This window comes from Talpa occidentalis, unplaced genomic scaffold (assembly GCF_014898055.3).
Source record: "Talpa occidentalis isolate TD23 unplaced genomic scaffold, MPIMG_talOcc4v2.1 talOcc4.16, whole genome shotgun sequence".
NCBI lineage: Eukaryota > Metazoa > Chordata > Mammalia > Eulipotyphla > Talpidae > Talpa > Talpa occidentalis.
The window spans coordinates 26948221-26974425 of NW_023601653.1; the positions used below are offsets into that span (position 1 = coordinate 26948221).

Genomic DNA, 26205 nt, shown 5'->3' on the forward strand with positions numbered 1-26205 from the left:
ATCCTGAACAATGTTTCCTACCATACTTTAAGTTATCGCGTTATCTCGTGAAAATTTAAGGAGATTCAAATACTTTCACCTCTATACTTCAACCACATGCTGCTCCTGTCTCTACTATCAACATGTATCTCTTTCTATAATTCCTTGTTTCTTGTCTATTTCCCACAATGGATTATGAGTTCCTTAGTAGCATTCATCTTGATGACCTCAATACCAAACAATTATTCTGGTACTTGGGACTTTTGGGTACTTAAAAACCTGAAAGGGGGTCCTCCCTGGTTGTACAAGAGGTTAACGCTCAGCACTATGAAGCTATCAGCAGCCACTGAGGTATGAGTTAGATCCTTGACACACATGGCACAGCGCAGCAGACATCTCCTGTCTTGCCTGCTACTCCCCTCAGCAGTGTATTTTTGTCAGTCTACCTGTTCTTCTCCCCACTCTATCTCTGGTGAATCCTCTCACATCACCACCCCCCATGCACCTCTGGCCTACACCCCAACTCCTGTATGCATAAATAAATAAATCTTTAAAAAAAACTTGAAAGGTAAAGTATAGAAGTGGGGAGTTGGAAATTTCATTTCAGTTAATTTATTCTTTTAAGTAAAAGAGGAGGCATGTTGTTTTGCAAGAGTGTAGAAATTGACAAAAGAAGAATGATTTGAAAAGAGAAAAGTTCTGGCTATTTAAGGAAAGTTTGAGTTTCATAATAGTGAAAGAACTAAAGAGCAGACACTGGCTTTCATGAACTCAATTAGCAGTCTAGGGGGCTCAGTAGGGATAGTAAGTTGAATGTATGAAACCTACTTTGATTCAAACAAGGTCTATCTTGTCTCTTCTGGCCAGGTTGAGACTTCAACATACTCATGAGAAATGTATTTACTTCTAAATGTTTAACACAGGAGACATGAAACAATAACAATATCTGAAGTAGTAAAGGGGGGAGTGATTCATGATAATGAGACCTGTATACTCTCCCTGAATTCCTTATGAAATTATTTGACTCAAATAAAACTGAAAATGAAGGAAAAGGGAAAAAGAAACAGTAATGCTTTCATATTAATTTTAGTTCAAAATAGATAAGAAGCTTCATAGAAATGGATAAAAAGCTAAAGATCAATTCTGGGAAGACTTTTCAGGTAATAAAGTAAGGGCAGAAGAAAAATAAAGTGACTTTTTCAAGGCTCATAAGTTACCAAACAAGTGAAAATTACTCTTCATTGTGCCAACAGAAGTTAAATAAAAATCGATTATTTCAGTGATGCCTCATCGACTTCCAGTTCACATGACAGAATATCATTATAATTTGCCATTTATGTCCCTATGGTTATCTCCATCTTTCCTTTATTCTACTTTCTTCTCCTTGTTCTCTACCAGAATTCACTCTCAAAATGTAAACACGGCCATGTTAATATTATGCATGAATTTGACTTCTGTCAATGACTGACTAGCATTTTGCAGCAAGATTATATTAATCTGTCTCTCAAGTATAAGGAGGAAAGCTGAACAAAATGTAAAAAAGAAACATGTCTTAAAGGTATTGAAAATTAACAGGGCAATGAGCAGTTTAGACATTAAGATTCCAAAAAGTAAAATGTACAGAGAAGAAAGTCTGACATTAATTTGCCACTTTTCCTACTTTGAGATATTTGTCAAGACAAACATTGGTAGGAAAACTGACAAAACGAACAAAAGCTGTGTTGGAGAGACTTGGAAAATGAACAATCCTTTTTTAGCCATCACAATTTCTTGGGAAAGAAAAATTGGAGTTCAACACCCACAATATTTAAAGAGTTTTGTAAAACATCGAAGCTTTCAATGGCAGAATGAAAGTGATCCCAACAACAGAGAAAAACCAGAAAGAAACTTTTCAAATATCAAAGTCTAGCTGCAAATCAACTAGATCTCTAGCTGGATCAATGTGATCTTCCTTTATGTTAATGATCCGCCAAAATAAAGATTATTCTATGGGACTGTAAGAACATCCAGAGTCTCAAAGTAACTATATTAATTTTTCACACGCAATGGTCTATTGGGAAAACAGCTCATATGACAGAAGAAAGAAAAGAGATATTAGAAAACATCCACACACGGGCCTCCCCTGGTGGCGCAGCAGTTAAGCGCTGGGCTGCAAAGCTGCCCACAGCCTCTGCAGCGCCGGTTCGATCCCCAGCCACCGGGCGAGGGTCCCACATGGCGCACAGACCTCTCCTGCTGCCCGCTGCTCCCCTCAGCAGTGTACTTCGTCAGTCTGCCTGTTCTGTTCTCCACTCTGGCTCTGGTGAATTCTCTCACCCTCCCGTGCTTCTGACTGTACCCAGTGCTTGTATAAATAAATAAATAAATAAATAAATCTTTAAAAAGAAAACATCCACACAGAAAGCCAGGTAATTTTGTTATCAGACAGTGACTTCAAAATACCTTTGAAGACTATGTACGTGAACTAATGACTGATGCCAAAAAAGGAATAGGATATCATAATAAAGAATCAAATAGAAATTTTTAAGCCAAAAAAGTAAACTTAAAAATGGAAAGGCTAGATACTGCTGTAGAGAAGACTGAAGATCCAAAATACAGATTTAGGGCCTCCCCTGGTGGTGCAGTAGTTGAGCGCTGGGCTGCAAAGCTGCCCGCAGCCTCTGCAGCGCTGGTTTGAACCCAGGTCACTGGCGAGGGTCCTACATGGTGCACAGACCTCTCCTGCCACTACCACTGCTCCCCTCAGCAGTGTCCTCCGTCTGTCTGCCTGTTCTGTTCCCCGCTCTGGCTCTGGTGAATTCTCTCACCCTCCTGCGCTTCTGACTGTACCCAGTGCTTGTATAAATAAATAAATAAATCTTTAAAAAAAATTTTAAAAATACATATAGATTTAAAGAAAATAATCCAATTTCAACTGCAAAGAATAAAGGAGAAAAGATATAGTATAGCTATGGTAAATAGTTCTAACACATGTGTCATTAAATTGTCAAAACCAAAGAAGAGAGCATAAGGTAAAAGCTACATTTGAAGAGATAATAGATAATATATTTCCAAAACTAATGGAAGTCATCTAGTCACACATTGAAGCAGGTTGAACCACAAGAAATTTAACCCATAATTCAAAGCTTTCCAATATGTAAACTCTGGACAAGATAGATTCATTTATAAATACTTCAAACCAGTTTTCAAATAACATCAGTTTTACATAGCTCTTCCACAAATAAAGAAGAGAAAACACTTTCAAAATCTTTTTATGGGACCAGCATAACCTTGCAAACAAAATCTCTGACACTACTAGAAAGGAAAATCTGAAAACACTATGTATCATGAATATAGATTTTAAAGTCCTCAATATTAGGCGTAATGGAAGGGTTTTAAGTGGAGGACATTTAGATCAGTAAAAATATGATGAAGTAATGGATGCACGTCATTGTACTTTGGTCTACCTTCCAGGGTAGGTAGTCATACCCCTGCCCTTCCTCAAGCTCTGCTGTGGCTCTGATCTCCAGTCTCCGTGAATGAAGCAGGAACTGGGAGTCGGGAGTCCCTATCATGCCGCCAGTGTCTGCATGTGCACAGCAAACCTTGCAAATGTCTGACTTCAGCCTCAATTACCATTGCAAATGTATTCCACTTCCAGTTCTACAAAATGTTTATTTTAAATTCGGGTCTGAAACTCTGTTTTTTCTTTCTTTTGTAGTATCCTTCATTTTTATGTAATGGGGCGGGGGGAGGGGAGACTGCATCAAAGTATGGAGTACAGTGATATTTTATTTATTTATTTTTTCAAGATTTATTTATTTGTTATACAAGAACCGAGGTACAGGCCAGATGTGGGGGAGAGTAAGAGGATTCACCAGAGACAGAGCAGGGAACAGCACAGGCAGACTGACTGAAATATACTGCTGAGGGGAGCAGCAAGCGAGACAGGGGAGGTCTGCCGTGCCATGTGGGTATCTCTGCAGCCGGCAGAGATGGAACCCGCATTGCAGAGGCAGAGGACAGCTTCACAGCACTGCGCTCAACCACCTGCACCACCAGGGAGGCCCCCTACAGTGATATTTTAAATGGAAGTCCCAGAACTGAATTTTTTTTCTAACTTAATTAAAATTGAACAGAAGATATTGAGTCAATCAATTTGTATGATGGCATTAAAAAAAAAAAAAGAAGCAGTGATTTAGAAAGCAGAAGATAATCATAGCTAAAAGAGTTTATAAGAATAATTGTTTCAAGGAATTTGCCTGGATTATGCACCTCTTATTCTCATTATATTCTTGTATTTTTACTATCTGTATGTCCCACAAAAAAAAAAAAAAAAAACTAAATAAAACCAGACAACTGTGTAACGTACATGAGGTTACAGTCAGCAGATTGTAGATCTGAACCCAGGGAATCTAATTCCAGAGTGAGAATCTTTATTTCTATACCATACTTCCTAGTCTCAATTTTGCCCTAGAATAGTTTTGTAATCCTGAGAATGTTATTTTACCTCTGTGACAAGGTTTTCTCAACTGTGAAATGAGATGATTACACTAGATGAATTCTAATCTACTTTTCCAGATTTTAGACATCTATGATAAAATGAATTTATAGTCCTAGTTAGTTCCCTATTTTAGAGTATACACTTAAATTTGCTGAGGGAGCTGGGATTTTTGGCAAGTCCTCAATTTATTTTAAAGCAATATTTATAACATCTTTTTTTAAGAAAAAAGTCATTTGAAAGGTTGTGTAAAAGAGTAGCAAACTGCAAATAAATCATAAACTTGCAATTATATCTAGTGAATATCAATTCACTCAGTATGAAACATTTTGAATCTAAATATGAAACTAAAGGCATAATTGTATGAGAAGACTTGAGTTCTTTATTCTGTCTCTAATCCAAACCTAACTCGTCTGGGCTTCAGTGTTCATGTTTTTAAAAATGTGATAGTTGGGGCTCCCCTGGTGGCATAGGCGGTAGAGCACAGCAGTGTGAAGCTGTCCTCAGCCTCTGCAGCACCGGTTCGATCCCGACTGGTCTGCGAGATTTCTACATGGCACAGCAGACCTCTCTTGTCTCGCCCGCTGCTCCCCTCAGCAGTGTATTCTTGTTCTGTTCCCCGCTCTGTCTCTGGTGAATCCTCTCACCCTCCCGTGCATGTGGCCTGTACCCTGGTTCTTGTATAAATAAGTAAATAAATATATAAATAAATAAACGTTTAAAAAATAAAATAAAATGTGATAGTTGAATTCTGGAGGTGTCTTTTGTTTCTAGCATTCTGTTAGTCCAAAAGTTGAGAATCTCCTACAATAGTCCAGTGAAGACATTATTTGAATGGATGAAAAATATGTAAAAAGCAAAAACTACTTTCATGCTATGAATGACAAAACCCCCTAGGTCAAGCTGGCCCTTGAGTTTCCCCTCATAGGAAGAATGAGTCAGCGTTTTTAATTAAGACTTTAGTTTTTAAAGTTTTTAGTTTTTAATTAAGAGTTTAGACATAGGTCAGAATGCCAAGCTAGTTTCCATGTAAATAGTTCAACTATCTGTTCCTAACTTGACTCATTTGCAAAATGAGGATAATTACAAGTGCTACAAATCCACAATTTTTGATGACTAAATGAGATAACAAACTTAAATTGCTTGTGCCTGGCACATAAGAGGTGATCGGTGAGAGTCTGCATTTATTAATAGCAGTAATTTGAATAATTGAGGGTGTTTATAGTGTTTATATCCTTGCACCATTATGAATAACTCAGGTATCTAAAGATAGAAGGGTGTGATTAGGAAAGCGTATTGCACTTTCTCTAATGCTAAAACCTCATACTCTGTTTCTAAAGGAATTAGCTTGAAAAGATGATATACTATAAATTCAGTATTATTTGATGCTTTATACATTATGCAAAATGGCTACTGCCTTCACAGTAAAGTATAATATCTAAAACCTCATATATAGATGGAAACAAGAAGATGATGCAGCAAAGAGACCTTGGCTTGCTGATCAAACAACTTCATGTCCTGAGTTTGGAATGCACTTGTCATACAAGGAACTTGTCACTGTTTCTTCAAAATTCCTGGAATTGTCTTAGGATATGGAGATGTCATATAGCCTAAGATGATTTTACCTTTTGGCTGAATTGGAAAACACTAAGTAGAACTGTAGTAAAGGAAGGAAGGAGAGAGGGTGAGCAGTAATATTATAAAGGAAGATTCACTTCATGAATTTTTTTTATTTTAATAAGAGTATATTCTTTATATAATAGAAAAAAATTGGAAATCCAGATTTTTTTTTATATAGTAAAAAATAAAGGGAAAAAAAAATCAAATAAACAAAGCCAGTGACCTGCACGAGTTGAAAGCTCTTTGCTGACATGTGCCACTGGATTAAGATGTGTATTTGAAGTCCTTCTTTGGAGCATAACAACATAAAATTTATGAATCTATCATATAACTTAAAAAGTTCAAATCAACTTAAAATCAAACCTACTTTTTGACTTGAAGAAATTACAAAATCTCTTCACTTAGTTTATGGCGGCAGTAACCAAATTCAAAGAGGTTCAATGAGAATTGATGCTGGAAACTGCCTTGAAGTTATAAATTGATATAAATTTCCTTGAAAATACATATCAATCAGCTAAATGGAATGTCAATAAATGAGCATAAAATACCTAAATTATTCAGAAGATAATGTCACAAAAAAACAGAAAAAAATTTCCTTACTATTTCAACAAAGGTAATTTGTTGACTATAATTTTCACCTTAACCACATATACGAAAACAATTTTTTCCCACTATTTAAACCACTTTATTTTCAAAAGGCAGCTAGATGCTATCATCCTGTTGTATATCTATAAACTTATGTAGTAAACTTGTAACACTTGCATATTTATATACATATATACATACATACAAATTGAATTGAAATATGCAAAATATGGTATTTTAAATCTTTAAAAATCTATTGTTTAGCTAAGATTCCAACTATTTCAAAGATATATTTAGAACAGTCATTCTTAATAACATTCAGAATATTTTGGCTCTATCCACAGTGGTATTCCAATGCCAGAAAAAATACAGAATGTTGAGTTATTCATTCTGATTGCAGTTTTTAATGTAATTTGCTCTGTGCATCTCGAGTTCACCTTGTCAGAGAGTACTGCTTCCCCAAGGCTGCCCCAGGGTCCTGTTGACGGATTGCTCTAATTGCAGTTGGCGCTGTAAACAAGGCAGCGACTCCATGCTCCGCCAGCACACGGAAATAAGCACTAGCATCTGGTGTTCCCACAGGCTTCCCCTACAATGAGATTCATTTATAATGTCACTTGGTAAAATGTCTCATAGTTCATTGACAGTTCAATACTTACACATTTTTACACATTGATATTAATAAAATGGGGTTCTCAATAAATATTATTTTTTAAATACTCTACCATAAATAAAACAAATAACATGTGCAGGCATAAGAGGTCAATTGCTCCAAGATGGAATCCTTAAAGCTTTTCAAATAGCAATTTTTCCTCTCTTAAGTTTTGAAAGATAAAGGACAGGAAATATACATTATATTCAAATTAATGACACAAGACAGTCTCCTACTTGCCAAGAAATTAAATGTATTATTTTGTGGGGTGAATGACACGACAGATATGGTTGCTATGAATTTCTAACACCAACACTTTTTTTTCATAATCACTATTAAAAGTTATAATCTCACAAGGGAATATGGTAATAGTTCATGGGTGCTACAGTGGTGGGAGAACTATGGGGACTACAATGATGGAAGAAACAAATTTAATTAATTAAAAATAAATAAAATTAAAGTTATAATTTCAAATCAAATAAAACTTTACAAAATATTTGAAACTAATGGAACAGAATTGTGAGTCCAGAAGTAAACACACATAGCTACTAACTGTTAATCTATAATTAAGAAGCTAAGAGTATACCAAGAAGAGAGGGGAGTCAATTACAAAAATAGTGTTGGGAAAACAGTACAGGCTCATGCAAAATAATGAAAATAATCACCACCTCACATCTTCCAAAAAGTCACTCAAAATGTATTAAAAACATGAATTTAAGACATAAAGTCATTAATACATTAAAAAAAACATAGGTCAAACCCCACTACACTGGCATTGAACATGTCTTTGTGGACTTATCGCCAATGTCAAGAGAAAGAAAAGTAAATAAAAGCTAAAGGACTAAATCAAAGCAAAAAGCTTATACACAGTGAAAGAAACTATCAGTAAAACAAGACACCAAACTAAATGGGAGAAAATATTTGCACATCATAAATCTGACAAAGGGTTGATATACAAATAACTCACACAACTCAACAAAAAGAAAACTAATACCCCAATCAAAAAATGGGCAGCAGAGCTAAACAGACACTTCTTCAAAGAAGACATATAGATGGCCAACAGGCACATGTAAAGATGCTCACCATCACTTATTGTCAGGGAGATGCAAATTAAAACCACAATGAGATACCATCTCATGCCTGTGAGAGCAGAAATAAGGGTTGGCAAGGAACTGTTGGGGGCAATATATACTGCTCCAGCCTTGTTTGAAACAGTGTGGAGGTTTCCCAAAATATTAATGTCCATTTCAATAGATAGAGCAATCCACTCCTACTGCAGCTATCCAAAGAGTGAAAAAACACTAACTCCAAGGGATATTTACACTCATTACACTCATTTACACTCAATAGTTCATTGCAAAACTATTTACAATAGTCAAGTTATGGAAACAACCTAAGCACCCAAGGATAGAGTAGTAGATTAGGAAGACGTGATAGATAGATAGATAGATAGATAGATAGATAGATAGATAGATAGATAGATAGATAGATAGATGTGTTTTATATATATATATATATGTGTCTTATATATATATATATATATACACGCACACACAATGGAATACTACTTAGCTATAGAAAATGATGACTTGCTATTTGCAGCAACATGGATGGAACTAAAGGGGATAACACTAAGTGAAATAAAGGCAGGAGAACGACATATATTGGATGGGTTTACTCAAATGGGGAATAGAGTGAAACAAAACAAAGGGTCAGACAAAATTAAACCAATAAAAAACCCTAGAAATCTGACTATGGAATTGAGGCTGTAAAATTGAGGAGGTGGGGAAGTAAGGAGGGGAAACGATTGACTATGCTGGAGAACTGTGGATGCCACGGTGGTGGTGGGTGTGGTGTGGTGACGAGCTTCTATCTGTGGAGATGTGATCCTCTGATTGAATCACATGCAATTTTGTAAACCAATGTTACCTCAATAAAAAAAAAAGAAAATAAATTAATAAATAGGAATATATAACTGTTTCCTTAAGATAATCAAATGCATTTCTCTCAAAACAGAAGTCAGTACCTAGGGAAATACCAAAAGAATTCCAAAATAGAATTTGGCAACACATATCCATAATTTGACTCACAAGTTTTGAAGCTTTGAGCACATCAGTGTAAACCAGCAATAATGCAAACCAGCATTACGTCAATAAATAAATAAATAAAAAGAATCAGCCACTTTCTTTCTCATAGCTATGCAAATAGTTGACTTTCATTTCTTTGATTTGTCTTAGGCACTCATTTGTCCTTAGTGTTCTTGGTTGTGACTTGCAAAATTTGATCTCATACACTTAAAAATGATTTATTAATTGACCTCTTGCAACTGACTGCCCTGTCTATGCTTCCATTTTCTTTCTTTCTGCTAAGTAAGTATAAATCACTTTCCCAGTGTTTTCTCAATAAACTAAAAGTGCTGAGATATTGAAAGTAATTTGACCTCCACTGAAGAAAGATATTTTATAGACAATTGGAGTTGAATTCCACCACAGTCCCAGTATCATGGAAAGTGATAATATGCTAACTAAAGGGTGATATTAGCAGTATAATAAAATGCTATCCCATGACTACCTACACAGAGGGCACAATTTGATGTACTTATACAGTGTCTTCAATGAACTACATCTGGTAATAACAATGCAATTTAAGTATTAAACATATTAGTTAAAATGTGTACCATGTTTTTTATAAATAATATAACCTTATAACTACTTTAGTAATTCTGACCCTGCACCAAACAAATTTCCATCAATATTGTATTTATTGAGCATAAAAATCATGACAAGATAGTATTACTATGAGGACACTTAAAGAAATGATGCATAAAAGCTCACAATATTCTTCTGAAGTTAATAGAACTTAGAAAGGTTCAGTTGTTTTGCATTTTATTGTTCATTCCCACAAGAACAGTCAGAGCTATGAATATGATGATTTCCTAATTTAACAATACTTTAATATTTATATATTTAACTTTTTTATATTCTAGGAATTCTACTTGACCTCAAATTTTAATTAAAACATTATGATGTATCAAAGAAAGTATTGTTCCTCCAAACAGCCTGCTGATTAACATAAACATTAATTCAGATGATGCTAACACTTCCTGCAATATAACACACCACAGAAAAAGATCTTTCATCAGAGACCATTGTTCACATATAAACAAATCATAAAAATTAGACGTTTATTACATTCATTTAATAAGTATTACTGAGCATCTACTATGGGCTAGGTACTGTTCTAAATTCTGGGAATAATTTCATAAACAAGCCAGGTAAGACACTGCTCCAGTGGAATTTACTTTCTAGTAATTATTAGTATGTGTGTGTGTTAGTCCAAATATTATTTAAAATTACAGAGCACATGCTGTAAGTTTTTTGTGTCTAATAAAGGGAAATAATAAACATAGGACCTGTATGTTTTCAGCTTCTCTCACCACGAGTGGCTTCAGAAAACTGAAGCAAAGCCTATAAGCTTCTTTTATTATATGAAATAAAAGTGAACTGATAACTTATTGATTTTATAGGACACTTTTTCTCCTGCCCTCCTGCACAGACAGACAAGAATGCACACACAGGCAATATAATCTCTTTACAGTGTTTTAACAAAATAAGCAGCAACACACTAATATTTCAAGGTGCTTGAAGAAAGTGACACTGACTTCAGAATATGCATATTCAGTAAGGAAAAATAGCCTAAATAACCACCACTTTAAAAATAAAAAGATTTTAGGAATTTTTAACAAAAATGCACACACCAAAAGCAGTACGGAGTTCAAAGTTAACAATAATTTGAGAATCTTCAAAATTCAAACCATATTTCCAGTCTTTGCTTTGTCCCCTTGATTCCCCAGACTAAAGTCTATACTGTTGGTTGATGCCCAGATAACAAGGCAGAAAGCAATCCCTATAAGGGTGAAGTGGTGATGTAAGCTTTTGGCTACTATGTTTTCTAACATCAGGGATTTATGAAATAGCAACTGTTAATATTAATAATTGGTAAGCACTGATGCAAAGCACAGAAACCAAGACAGCTACCAAATATCTTAAAATTAACTTAACTGTAAAGTTTCCTACCACTTATGATTCATGGTGCTAGTATTAACAGCCTGCAAATGACAAGTCCTGAATTAGAAAACCAGTTAATGTCCTGACTTTTCGCACCATTTCTCCTGAGGTTAAGACTTCAGCACAGGAAAGTAGAGAAATCGAGGAACTTTGGAAAACAGAGATACACTGAAATACTAGAATTAAATTTTTGAGCAAAAAAAAAATATATCTCATGTATGTATCTGCTTTATTTTTAATCTAATGATTTCCATTTTTCCAAAAATATGGTCAAGGTTACTTGTGGTTCTCAGTCTTCGACAGACAGTTTTTGAGTCAACTGCAGTTTTGTTTCATTTTGTGGAAGGCTTAGAATACATCTGGTCTCTTTTTGAACTCTACATCTAAGAAGATCACCGAAGGCATGTTTCCACTGCAGTTGTAAGGTGAAGGCAGCATACCCCTTATGAGCTGGTTGTGAATTTCATGTCAGCAGACAGAAGCTGCAGTGTTGCCTTGTTTATTTTGGAAGGACAAAATTGACAATAGCATTTAATGAGTTCCTGTTGTCTCATGCCTTTCAAGAATGAGAGTTTGAGGTTCAAACCTTAATCTTGAGATTGTTAAAAAGGTAACGATTTACGATTTCTTCAGGAGATACTATTTAGTGGTGGGGGGGAAGCAAAATGCAGAAGAGTGTGCCTGCCATTTGTCCAATACCATTTATAATTTTAAAAAGGGGGAAAACTGTTCATACTATTGTGCAGGTAAGATTGACTGCTTCCAGTTGAGAGAAAATGGACAGTTGGGACAGGGAACCGTGATTTTTGCAATATGAACAAAATCAGTGTGTAACTTATGTCAAAAAAAGGTTTTTTTTTCCTCCCTAATGTCCCTCTTTCTCAATTATGCACATTGTATCGTCCCAATATTTAAAGTATTACTACTACTTTAGTGCTAGATGACATCACTACTCTATGCCTTAATGCTCTCAGACCTTTAACTCTTTAAGGAGTGAAATTTATAAATACAATCTGATGACTATAAATTTATATCAAACTGACTTCCTCAAATATTTGTTGGAGATTTACCTTCATTCAACTAGCCTCATCTGTGAGGAAAGGCTGCCATCTCCTCTTTCTTCATCTCATTCAGAACATCTAATTTTATTCTAACCCACTGATTGTCAATCCTAAATGTACTTTATTTTTTTAAGATTTATTTACTTATGCATACAAGAGCTGGGATACAGGCCAGAGGTGTGTGGGGTGTGGCGTCTCACCAGAGACAGAGTGGGGAACAGAACAGGCAGCTGACCGAAGTACACTGCTGAGGGGAGCAGCGGGCGAGTCAAAATGTACCAACACTTTGGAAAAGTACCAAATGGTTGATCCCCACTCTCAAAGATTCTGATCTACTGGTCTTGAATTGGGGCTTGGCATTAGTATTCTGTGTGTCCCCTAAGTGATTCTAATCTGCAGTCCTGGTTGAGACCAACACATTATCCTTAGATACTAAGCACTTCCCAAGCTAACGCTATTTTCCAATACCCATCTGCCTGGTTGTCTTAGTAGATGAGTCTAGAATTCAATACTAACCTTTCCTGGTTTTCTACATGTGCTATAAATAAATGAGTCAAACCAAGTATTAATAAAAGTATATACTAATAACTGAAAACTAATTGTAGGAGTTCATATACTAAGAAAATAATTGGAAAAAACATCTGATTATGCCAAATATTTTATGCTTTGCTGTATAAGCCAAACTCCATACTGAACATATATCATGATTTATAGGACCTCACACCCTGAATACAATGGCCCTTTCTCCAAAGAAGAATTAACTCTGGCCCAGCAGTCTTTCTGATTTGCCCAGAGATAACACAGCATTAACATTTCCATCTGGGGTTTCAGTTTAGTTGTATCACTACTGGAGAGGAATGAATCTTAATCTTTTAGAAGAAAGGTTCCTCACCTGAACTTCAGGGGAGTTGTGAACCTTAGAAAAATTTTTAAAAGTGTATATATTCATTTTTCTAGGGAGGAAAGTCGGTACCTTTTAATATTATATTCTGAAAAGGCGCCCATATCCCAAACATTTGTAGGTATATGAGCACTTCCCCAAACATAGGGAGTTCTCTTCAGAGATTTCCTACTTAGTTCTGAGAAACAGCTTGGATGAAGCCAGAGTGGAGATGTACAGGTAGATAACATACATGTTTATTTTCTTGTCCACTGTATGGATAAGTTGCCTAAATAATACTCATTTAATCCACTTCCATTAAATAGTCTTAAAACCCCAAAATTTGGAAGTCATTCTCTGAGGTCCTTGACCAATTTGTTTCTTTACCTTCCTATTACCTGATTATAAGAAATTGCCATTTCTATAAGTCAAAATCAGTTGAATATCAGCAGTTTTAAATGATTCAAATGAATACTTGTTGTAAGTTTGCTGTTTGACAATTTCTTTTCAGTGTCTCCTGTGGGCAATACCATAGAGTTACAATTCTTCCAGCTTGATGACAATTCTTAGTGCTAGATGACAGACATCACCACTCCATGCCTTAAGACTTTCCTTTCCTGGGCCTCCCGGGTGGCGCAGCAGTTGAGTGCTGGGTTGCGAAGCTGCCCACAGCCTCTGCAGCGTCAGTTCGATCCCTGGCCCACCCCTGGGAGAGGGTTCCACATGGCGTGCAGACCTCTCCAGCCGCCCGCTGCTCCCCTCAGCAGTGTATTTCTTTATCAGTCTGCCTGTTCTGATCCCTGCTCTGGCTCTGGTGAATTCTCTCACCCTCCCGCGCTTCTGACTGTATGCAGTGCTTGTATAAATAAATAAATAAATATTAAAAAAAAAAAAAGACTTTCCTTTCCTTAAGAACATGCTCTAGTTTCCAGTACTGGGAAGGTATTACTTCTCCTAGGCTTTAGTTCAAAGACCCTTTCATACATATTTATATATACTAGAAATGTGTGTGTTTACCCATAACTTTACCTACATCTATATCCCTTTCTGCCAATTTTCAGCTGTAAGATGAATAAGGTCTGAGGATCTAATGTAAAACAGGGTGGCTATAATTGATAACATTGTATTGTACAATTGAAATTTGTTAAGAACTTAAATGTTGTAAGCAAACATAAATCAGTGAATGTGTGAAATGAGAGATGAGTTAATTAATTAGATGGGAGGAATTTTCTCACAATATATAAGAATATGAAATTGCATGGGATATATAAAAATAAAATTTATTATTAAAAAAAGAATATAAAATCATCATGTTGTACATGTGATATATCCTATAATTTGTCAAATATACCACAAAAAAACTGAAAATAATTTTTAAATTGAGCTATCTCTTTGTTTTGGTTTTTCCTCTGACTTCCCCAGCTCTAAGAGTTGACCAAATTGGGTCTTGTAATGAGGCTAGCCCCAGTGAATAAGTCATTACTTATATCTCGGTCATAAGTATCCATACCTTTTGCAGGTAAAAGATGCTTACCTCTGAAAATAATAATGCCAAGTAAATGAAATAGAGCATTAGAACAGGTAATTCTGCAGACTCAGTGATGAACTAATTAGGGACTCTGACATATCTGCATTTTTAGTAGTCAGAGAAATTATAAATATTTTTCCACGTGGCTTTTCTGATTCTCCCTTTGCCTCTCCAGTTTCTCGATGTAGCTTTCCTGCCAAATCTTCACCTGAGTATCTTGACCAACTTAAGAATTTAAAATATTAACTTTTCTACCTCTTTCATTCCAAAAGTTTTTCTGAGTTTCAAGTCTGACTTCCCAATATCATACAAAGGTCTAAGTAGCACCTTTAAACACAACATTGTGAAAATGAAAACTACCATTTCATTTCACAATAGTTGTTTCTTCTACTGAATAGTTGAGTTAATACTGTCATTATATATGTAGTCTTAGCTAAAGACATGAGATCTGGGCCTCCCCTGTGGCGCAGCGGTTGAGCGCGGGACTGCGAAGCTGCCCGCAGCCTCTGCAGCATCTGTTCGATCCCCGGCCACCAGCGGAGGTCCCACATGGCGGGCAGATCTCGCCTGCCGGCCACTGCTCCCCTTAGCAGTGTACTTCGGTTCTTCTGGCTGTTCTGCTCCCTGCTCTGGCTCTGGTGAATTTTCTCTCCTTCCCGCGCTTCTGACTGTACCCAGTGCTTGTACAAATAAATAAATAAATAAATAAATATAAATAAATAAATCTTTAAAAATAAATAAATAAAGACATCAGATCTTTTTTCAAAGGCCTTTACCCCTGTCTTACACTATCTATGTAACAACCTAACATAATGCCTTTTCCTTAATGCTCAAATTGCTGATACCCTGACTTTGGTCACACAGCTTACACTAATCAACAATCACTCTAAATTAGCACGAGACAGCACTAGACAATCTTGTTTTAAATTCTACTTCCATCACCCTTGTACCACTGGTAAAGTTACTTAATATCTTCAATCTTCAATTTCCACACTGTAAATGGGTATTTGAAATATCTACCTCATGGATTTCTAGGTAGAATTAATTAAGATCCTGTATATGAAGTGCTTAGAAGAACTCTGATCACCCAACACTCAATCAATAATAGTATTTACCATTTATAATTTCTCATCCATAATGTTTGCCCTTTCTACTCCAGTCCTAAACTCCTTTAAAGGACTAGTAGGCAGATTTTTTTGAACATTGCAAAATCACAATTCAGCCATTTACAAGTTATGTGACCTAAGATAGCTTATTAAATTTCTTTGATCTACATTTAATTCCATCATCAGAAAATCACATCAAAACTGGTATAATAATAAATTTTGACCATTTATCAAAGGCCCAATCCAGTTTCCAAATGAAAATTTCATATCTTCTACCCAGCATAAGACATTTTCAGTTAGGCACTGACTCAAAATGTTTGCTTTCTTTCCTTTATATTAATCTTAATTCTTTAACAATATTGTCAGCTCTTAGGGAAAAGAGTATATCTGATATCTACTTAGGTTGCCTATCAGCCTCTAGCAAGACACTGAGCTCACAATAGGGACCAAGAAATATTGTTGATGGAGCTATGACAATAGCTGTACTTGCTTGCTCCAACTTAAAACACAGACACACGAAGAAAAACAATAAACTCAAAATATCCTTGAATAGCTAGTCATGTGAGATAGCTAAAAGATGTTGGTATCTGCTTTATAATCTCTTTCAATTGAGAAGATCATATCATATAACCTGAATCAGAGTAATAACTGAGTCATCATTTTCTTGTTCCATATGTACAGAAAAGGCCATTGCTGTTACACTAGATTTTTTTTAAAAAAGGAGAAAAATCATTTTTCACTTCATGAGAGACAAAGTCTATGATATATACCCAGGATGTGTTAGCAACATGATAGCTTGTTAGCAACATGATATCTATCAATCTTTTTTTCTTTTTTTTATAACTACATCCCTTCTAAATTCATTTAATAATTGAATCTCCATATATAAAGTGTTCATTGAACAAAATCTAAGTTTGTTAAATTTACTGAACAAGGAAGAATATCATCTTCATAGGACTTGAGAAGGGTCTTAAAAGCCAAGAGGTATTGAAGTTACTTACAGCGTTAGGACACTGGGGTTAACCAAGCTGATTTAAGTTGAAATTATTAAGCATAGTACTGAGTAGGGATTGACCAAGATTTGTAAATTATGTGAGTTTCTGAAAGTTATCGATCTTCACTATAAAACACGTAAATTTGCAACAAAGCATTAACATGAAGAGTTATACTGTTGTTCTGCATATCCTGTAATATAATTGCTCTAAAAAGCTGATTTTGAAGTAACTCGAACATAGAACTTGATGTTACACATTAACAGGAAGTAACATCTTTGTTATTTCTTGAAAAAAATAAATCTGTCATTGGAAGACGAGATCTTCAAATTAGATCAAACTATAACAAATGAAAATTCAAATGTCTTGCAAAAAATGAAAGAAATGTACATGCAAATAACAGGTATGTTGTCAACATGAAGCCTGAAATGGACTAAGAATTAAGAAGGTCCATGTGGGAAAACTGCATTACAGGATGACTCCATAGAGATTATAGATCTAGTGCAGTATCTACTAAAGTATCCACAGAATTAGCAGACACATGCACTGAAGAAATAAGGGGGATGATGTAACAAGAGTGTTCAATATAAAAATAATTTGGAAGCTGTTATCCACAATATTCTCAAACATGAGACTTTCATAATTGGGATTGACTTAAAATTGGATTCATGTATATGAAGGGAAGATAATTACCCATATTTTATATATATTTGCAGATTGTATTTTATATGGATCATATTCTATATATACATGCATATATGTGTATACAAAGTTCTATTTTACTATGGTACATATTTCTTCTGAGGCTTTCAATATATTTTCACATTTAATATCTTATTTGAGTCTTATGTATATAGAGAATCCATTTTCATACTACTCATTTAACAAAGAAAGGAGAGGGTTATCAAAACCCTTCCTCATATGAATTCAGGAATAGAGCTTTAAATAAGAAATTATCAATGAATAGTTTGAAGTTTTAAAATATCTATACATACACAGCTTAAAAACCATTAAAGACAATTACCATCAAAAGCATTGAAACAAAAGATTATAAATGTTTGAATAATGGTGAACCATGAAATGTACTATATTATTCACAGAAGAAAGACTTCAAGGCCACTCTTATTTCCCTCACAAGGTCTACTCTGAAAGGGCAGATCCATGAGGGGAGAGACCACTGGTTATTTTCCACATCTGCTGTTCATTTTTCAATGTTTGTGTAGCCGGATCAACACATCTCTGTGTGCTGATTCCTTTGCCTTGTGCTTAGAAGAGAATTAATAGGCTCCAAAGGGAGTTGCTTCCAGTGCTCTGGTGGCTGCGTCAGAGCTGTGAGGACAAACAGACTTTGAAAGAAGAAATGTGGAGTACTTGAAAAGCAAACAGTACAATGGCTGGATTGCCTGGGAATGAATGGGTTGGTGTTTATATTTTATATTGTAGACTTATTCTGGAAAAGTGTGAGTTCATAATTTTGAATAATGAGTTGTTTATTCTATCCAACACTTACTGTACTACTGCCTCCTGGCAACTATTCTGAAAATTTCTCATAGAATAACCAACATACAGGAAAAATATTATTAATATTGAAAATATATAAATCACTGATGCTGAGAAGAGCTGAGTACATTTTCTGAGGCCAATTAATATGTAGGAGTTTTAGGAATTATACTATGGAAATCTTAACTGCTATGCTTCCTGTCAAACACTAAAAATTTTCTTTTAAATTTACTTTAGAATGAAACTTTTTTTTTTTTTCAGTAAATGCACTTGAAGAGTCAGCATCACTCACTGTGAAGAGAAATTGGAATGAACTCCAGAGCTAGAAAATTAAAACATGTTATCAAATAATATATTTATTCTAGAAAAAAATGGGATCAATTGACTTTGAGAAGATTCATCGAAATGCAGAACTGGGAGAATGTATCAACTGTCTAGTTTTAATGACGAGGTAATAGATTCCTGAAGGGTTGAATTAATTTGCCCAAGGTCATATAGGTAGAAGAAGCAAAGCAAGATCTTCCACATTTTCAGTCCAGTTGCACTACAATTCAGAATCTAAAGTCCTCTAATTCCTCTAACTAATTTATTGTCTAAGAAGGCAGAGTGCCATATATATCCTCAAAGTTATTTGTTGAATTAACACAGTCATCTGCCCTGGTGAGCATATCAAAGAATTTATTGAAATGGCTTGCTCCTCTAAAGTATACATTTTGAAATGCAAACAAATGTAAAACAAGAACAAATTTTCCTTTCATGAGGAGTTTCAGAGAGACTGTAATTAAGTACAAAATGACACTTTTCCCATTACGATCAAGTATACCAACCAGTTTATGACTTAATACCAACTAGATTTAGGGTGATCGGTTACTAATAATCCAGATCTAGACCTAGGTAATAACACTCAAAGAACAGTAAGTTGATTTCCTAAGCTAACCTTTCACCTACAAAACAGAGAAGGAGGATTTTGCAGTCTTAGAAATTGAAGGCATTACAGTCCCTCACTCCATCTTTGGTACCCTCAATGTTGTGGTAGGAAATTTTCAAAATGATATTGGATAAAAACAAATCCTAGAATGTATGAATTGGAAGAGATGTGAGGTTGTCTAGTAAAAAACATTTCATACATTTAGGCAGAAAAATTACTCTTCATTCAAATAGAATATTACTTGGGAAAAACAATAATAATAACAATAAAACTTGTTTATTGGTGTAAGTATAGAAAATTCATTTATTGCTTATTAATTTTATATAGAAACAGCATTCCTTGAGGCATGATTGGCAAATTAAAATTATATATATTTAAGGTGTACAACTTGAAGTTTTGATATGTTACATTGTCAAATGATCACTACAAACAAGCTAATTAACATATCCATAACCTCACATAGCTACCATTTTCTCTTATTTATTTATTTTTTACAAAAATAAATAAGAGAATAGAAAACATTGAAACTGCAAGTTGGTTTTTTCAAAGATAAAACTGACAAACCTTTAGTTAGGTAACTAAGACAAAAAGAGAAAAGACTCAAATAAATAAAGTCATAAATAAAACAAGAGACAATATAATGGATGCTTCAGAAATAAAATAGATCCTAAGGGACTATTGCGGGGAGATGTCTGTCAACTACCATGATTTCTTGCTTAGCTATGCAGCTGCCTTGGTGGGGGAGATTTTCCACTGTATTATGGAATTAAAATGTGAGTGAAGATACATTTGTATGAGGTATTCAAGCAAAGATAAGGAAGGCAGGGCCCTGGAAAATGTGTCTGCTCTTGAGAAGTGCTGAGTTTTGATTCTACATATGACAGGCTGTTTGAAAAGGGGAGCAAATACATAACAAATAGACCAGACAGCATATTTGTGTGTAAAGGTTCATGTGCTGTTGGAGTTAGGTCTGTTGGAATCAGAACCCTATTAATATGTAGACTTCTGAAAAGGTATTGCTTTTTCCCTTTCAAAAATAAAGAAATAAAGTAAAACTATTACTTAAGTTGCTTATGAAGTTATCTTAACAGCAACTTCAGATAATTTCAGAAAATTAGAAATATTATTTTTCCCTTTGGGGAAAAAAGTTTAAATATGCAGTAAGTTATTTTTTTGTGGGGGACATCTTCATTAAGACATTGATTTAACAGATATTGATTGAGAGTTGATTACGTGTCAAGAAACAAGGCCAGGCAAAGGGGGAGGGAGTTTAGAGTGGGTCAGAGTGGACTGTGGTGTAGGATTACTGGTGCTTTGGTTGTATATAGTATGGTAAGATACATTTGAAGAGATATGAACCTGTATTCCTAAAATGCATACAGTATATAAACCAATGTTCCTTCCCACACTGGGGAAAACAAACAAATCAAAGGGACCTATATGTGACTATTAATTTCTATATATCCCTTTCTCTTTTGAAATTATATCTTTAACTAGAAGAATATATAAAAATACTCCCTTCCCCAATCCAAAATGTTCTGTTTCTAGTTAGGACTAATTCTCCAGGGCCTCCCAGGTGGCACAAGGGGTTAAGACTCATCCTATGAAACTACCCGCAGCCAATGCAGCACAAGTTCAATCCTCGGCCAGGGAGCTATCCACATGGTACAGCGGACCTCTCCTGACTCTCCCGCTGCTCCCTTCAGCAGTGTATTTCAGTCAATCTGCCTATTCTGCTCCCCACTCTGTCTCTGGTGAATCCTCTCACCCCCTATACTGCTGGCCTATACCCCAGTTCTTGTATGCATAAATAAATAAATCTTTTAAAAAAATAGACTACTTCTCAAAAAACTGGTTACATAACTATCATCTATAGGTTGTATTATTTTTTATTACCTCATATAAAACTGTTGTGTTCCCATGTAGAAGCGGCCCATAACAGATATAGGAATGTCCAACAACCCAGCCTAAGTCAGAAGCTGCCCACCACACCTAAAAAAATAAGAATAAAAAAATTAACATATTATCAATCAGAGAAATGTCATGCAATGTTGAATTCGAAAGAACAATTACCTCTCCAGGTTTAAGTCCGTAAACAGAAGACATTGTCCAGTTTAGCATTACAGCATATCCTCCAGTGGGTCTAACTACACCCTGTGGGAAAGAAAAGGAGAAGTTAAAATTGTAAATAGTATATTAAAGGATCTTTGTCTCTATACTTTCCATAAAAAGTGTTTCTCTCTAAAACATTTTGTATTCTATAAGCCACAAAATACTTTGACTTTCATATAGTTGCATTTAAATCATTATTCTTTGCTCCTCCAATAATAAATACAGAATAATTTGTCTGCATCAGTCCATTTGTAGATCCAGTTTCACAGGCCACTTTTGGTCTTCTAATGAAAATCTTCTGATTTCACAAAATCACACATAATAGGATTTTCAGGGTGTGATAAATTAATGTTTGCAGACATACTTCAGAATGAAAAATGGAAACTCAAAATTGAGTGCACAAAGAAGTCAAAGGTGGTTCTGTGCCTATCGGACTGATTAACATAGCAGAGCCACTCCTAAAATTAATAAATTAATAATAGATCCTCATTAAAATGCTATTCTGGGGATGATGCTACCTCAGTATTAGAGCTAAATAATTTATTGATTTTTTAATGAATTGTGGAACTCTGTGTAGTCAAGATGAGTTGGAGTTTACCTAACATTATATTTGCCTTATATTACATTTTTGGGAAATGTTACGTTTGTTAACTCATAGTACTCTAACTTTCATGCATCAATATCTCGCTGCTATCCTTCACACTGAAGATATCCAACGTTAATACAAGATTAATAGTTTAAAACTGAGCACACAAGTCATCTAAATAAAAACTGATAGCAAATTTAATAACAAATTTTTTAAAATATTTATTTTATTTGTACAAGAGCTGGAGTATAGGCCTGATGAGCGGGAGGGTGAGAGGATTCACCAGAGACAGAGTGGGGAACAGAACAGGCAGACTGAAGAAATAGACTGCTGAGGGGAGCAGCGGATGAAACAGGAGAGGTCTGCTGTGCCATGTGGAACTCTCACAGGCCAGCCGGGATCGAACCCACACTGCAGAGGCTGCGGACAGCTTCACAGTGCAGCGCTCAACCGCATGCACCACCAGGAAGGTCCAATGACTAATTTTGCTTATTGCTTCACTCTAAACATTAGTCATCATTGGCTCAGAAAGACTTAATCATGAAATATTCAGAATGAACAGGTGAACATTTACTAAGAAATACAAGTTACACTGCATGCGCATATATTTTGAAACATCATTAGTAGAGCAATTATAAATGCTCTATGCAAAAAATTATTATTCTCACTCAAAGGGAAAACATGCCCTAATTAATAAACATGCTACTAATTGTATCCTTTTGGTATAATTCTGCAGCTTTAACACACATACATGAATCAAGGGAATTAAAAAAAATGACTTTGTTAGTTACCAAAATTTCTACTTTCTTCAAGTACCACTAATAAAACATAAGTATCAAGCTGTGGAACACATTTTATCTAACATCAGGAACACCTGGTCTCTTGGCAAAAGTCACATGCAGCTTTGTTGGTATTGGACAGCTACTTTCTGGATTATATGACATGGTTAGCATGCAGCTGGCTCTCTTGATCACCTTGGGATATAAGCACTCCTCAATGCCTGCCAGCAGGTTTCATATATGTAATTTCTTATGTAAACTAGAAGCTCTTTCCCAAGTATATTCTGTGCTATCTTTACAAACTTTGCTAATTCGTTTGTCCTATTGGTTCAATATCTTGATAAAATTTGATAGTAATCAACTTGCAAAATCTTTTCTAAAATATTTTATTCATTTTGTAAGGGATAATAAAAAGTAATTTTGGGGGGATTAGACAATATGCTCTTTATTATGGAGACAGTGAAAATTAATTTCAGTAATGATTTCATTTAAGAGGTTTTAGAATATTTTCTCCACCTTCTTGTCTCTGCACTTGGAACTCATTTTTATCAATAATTCAAAATATTACTATAATTGGGTAAAATTTTATATTATATGACACCAAGGAAAGATGAATCAGCTGGAAGTGATAAGAAGAAATAGAATGGTAGGGATAATATAGATGAGTAATTTATATTTGTAAAGTAATTTAAAGGGTGGGTTTCTATTTACCTTTCATATTAATGTCTTAAATACACTAACCTGTAGGTGAAATGGTGGATGCTTAAATCCATTTCACCAAAAAGAGAGGTACTTAACAATGAGATCTTGCATGAAAAAGCATTTAAAATTATGAAGATTAAAATTTAATCTTATTAAAATGATATCCTTATTTCTAGCAATTACAGCTTTGCTTTATATTTCTCCTAGCGTTAATACCACCCAAAGGGCAAACATGTGCAGACAGTTAGAGGATGGCAGCAAAGATTCTCTAAAATAATGAAAGTTTAAGGAGAGAGAAAAACCATGTCTGTTTTTCACTGCTCTTCGCTATACACTTTTTATTTTTTTAAAGGATGAATATAAAAATTGTCATCAAGCATCATTTTACCATTCATTAATCTCTAGATATGAAATTTTGTCATGTAGCCAAAGTATTCAGAAAATAATTTTCAATTTTTTGAGTGTTTGACAAGATGGAGAAAAAAGTATGACATAATGTAATATTCTAGATATAGATCATTTAGAAGTTTAAAAGTAAAAAAAATAAATATTAGGTTTAAAATGAGATTTTCTTTATCAAAATATTAATTTGTGACTAAAAATAAAGTGAGAAAGTATTTTTTCTTGTGCAATCATATTTTCCAAGTAATGATAATAAAAATGCAAATGAGAAACCTTGTTCAGTCTCTGAAAACACATAAATCATGCTCAAAATAAAACAAATTATCATATTCTAAGTAAGCTAAATTAATCAGAAACTAAAAATGAAATTTTTTACATTATATTTGAAATCTTAAGAGGTGAAAATACTTATTCAGTATCAGCACTTGCCCATAAAATGCAAGCATTTCACCTTTTTTTTTTTTTAAAGATTTATTTATTCATTTATAGAAGCACTGGGTACAGTCAGAAGTGCAGGAGGGTGAGAGAACCCACCAGAGCCAGAGCGGAGAACAGAACAGGCAAACCGACGAAATACACTGCTGAGGGGAGCAGCAGGCAGCAGGAGAGGCCTGCGCGCCATGTGCGGCCAGGAATTGAACCAGCGCTGAAGAGGCTTCAGGCAGCTTCGCAACCCAGCGCTCAACCGCTGTGCCACCGGGGAGGCCCAACACATTTTACTCTTTGAATCTCTTTATGTACTTAACCTCCAACTAATTTAAAAGTTAAGATATTAGATGATTTAACGTGTTCTGAGAAAATCTCTATAACCTGCCAATATACCTGTTTTTTCTAGGCTCATCTATAATCCTTAAATTCTTCTCAGAACTTGAAAGACATTTTGGTGGGAATTAAGTTCTGTACCTCAAATGAAGACATACTCGTGATTCTATCTCAGAAACAGGAAGAGAGACAATGTGAAGATGCTCTGATTATTAGACAAGTATTAATGTATATGAGTATTTACAAATTCAACATGTAGAAGTGTCTTTCAGTATATCTACCTGTTCTGCTCCCCACTCTGTCTCTGGTGAGCCCTCTCACCCCTGCACCTCTGGCCTGTACCCCAGTTCTTGTATGCATAAATGAATAAATCTTTAAAAAAAATACCCCTCTTTGAAGATCAGGAACCACTTGAAATTTGTGGAACTTAATGAATCAGCAGAAATGAAATAATTCCATTTGGGATATTTCATCAAACATAAAATCTCTTGCTACAGACCTTTGAGTGACTGTGGGAGCTGCCTCTGTGGAGGACTCCTTAGTAGCAGTGTAATTTTTTATTGATCTGAGCAACTGTGAAATGGGGGGAAAGTTCTAACAAGTTCAGCATTTTAACTGCAAGAATTATAGCACAGATAAAACAAATGTTCACTATTTTTATTTGGTTTTTCTTTTTATTTCCTAGGGGAGGGAATATGAACAAGTTACCTAACATTAAGAACAACAGTTATATAAGTTGTATAAGTGCACATCAGGGCAAAAGACCTTATCTAACACCTCCCTGTTATGCCTTCCTTTCAATTCCTTCCTTTTAATTTCTTTTCCCCTCTTCTCCTTTGGCACTGGAATTTTTGTGTATGCATGTGGTTATCACTGCCCTCATGATATAAGCTGAAAGAAGATAAATGTGACTATGCCCAAGACAAAGGATTCTCCCCACCCAGACAAAGGATTCTCCTATTGCATAGGGCTTTGGAGTATCTTTTTTTTTTTTTTTTAAAAAAAAAAAAAGGCAGTTTTGGTGGGAGTGCAAACTGGTCCAACCACTATGGAGAGCTGTGTGGAGATTTCTTGACCTATTAAACATAGAGCGTCCATATGATCCAGCAATTCCACTCCTAGGTATTTACCCAAATGACACAGAAACAGTAATTCCTAAGGGCACCTGCACCCCTATGTTTATAGCAGCACTGTTTACAATAGCTAAGCTTTGGAAACAACCCAAATGCCCAAAAATAGATGACTGGATCAAGAAGATGTGGTACATATACACCATGGAATATTACTCAGCATTCAAAAAAGATAAACACATGCAGTTTGCAGCAACATGGATGGAGCTAGAAGGGATCATGCTCAGTGAAATAAGCCAGAAGAAAAAGAAAAATACCGGATGGTCTCACTCATAGCAGAAATCTAGAAAACTTTAATAAGAGACCAGGAAAAAGACTAATCGATACAAAGTAAAAATCAGGGCCTCCCCGGTG

The 26205-nt window shown here is 35.1% G+C and overlaps 1 protein-coding gene across 1 annotated transcript in view; it reads right to left on the reverse strand.

The window, feature by feature from the left end:
* ACSS3 (acyl-CoA synthetase short chain family member 3) overlaps positions 1-26205 on the reverse strand; it is a 135151-nt gene that overhangs the window by 42363 nt on the left and 66583 nt on the right. The window contains exons 6-8 of the mRNA XM_037513928.2: positions 21452-21532; positions 21275-21370; positions 7102-7253 (exon numbers count right to left, since the gene is read on the reverse strand). Of these exons, the coding sequence (XP_037369825.1) occupies positions 7102-7253; positions 21275-21370; positions 21452-21532 (329 nt within the window). The remainder of the gene's footprint in view (positions 1-7101; positions 7254-21274; positions 21371-21451; positions 21533-26205) is intronic.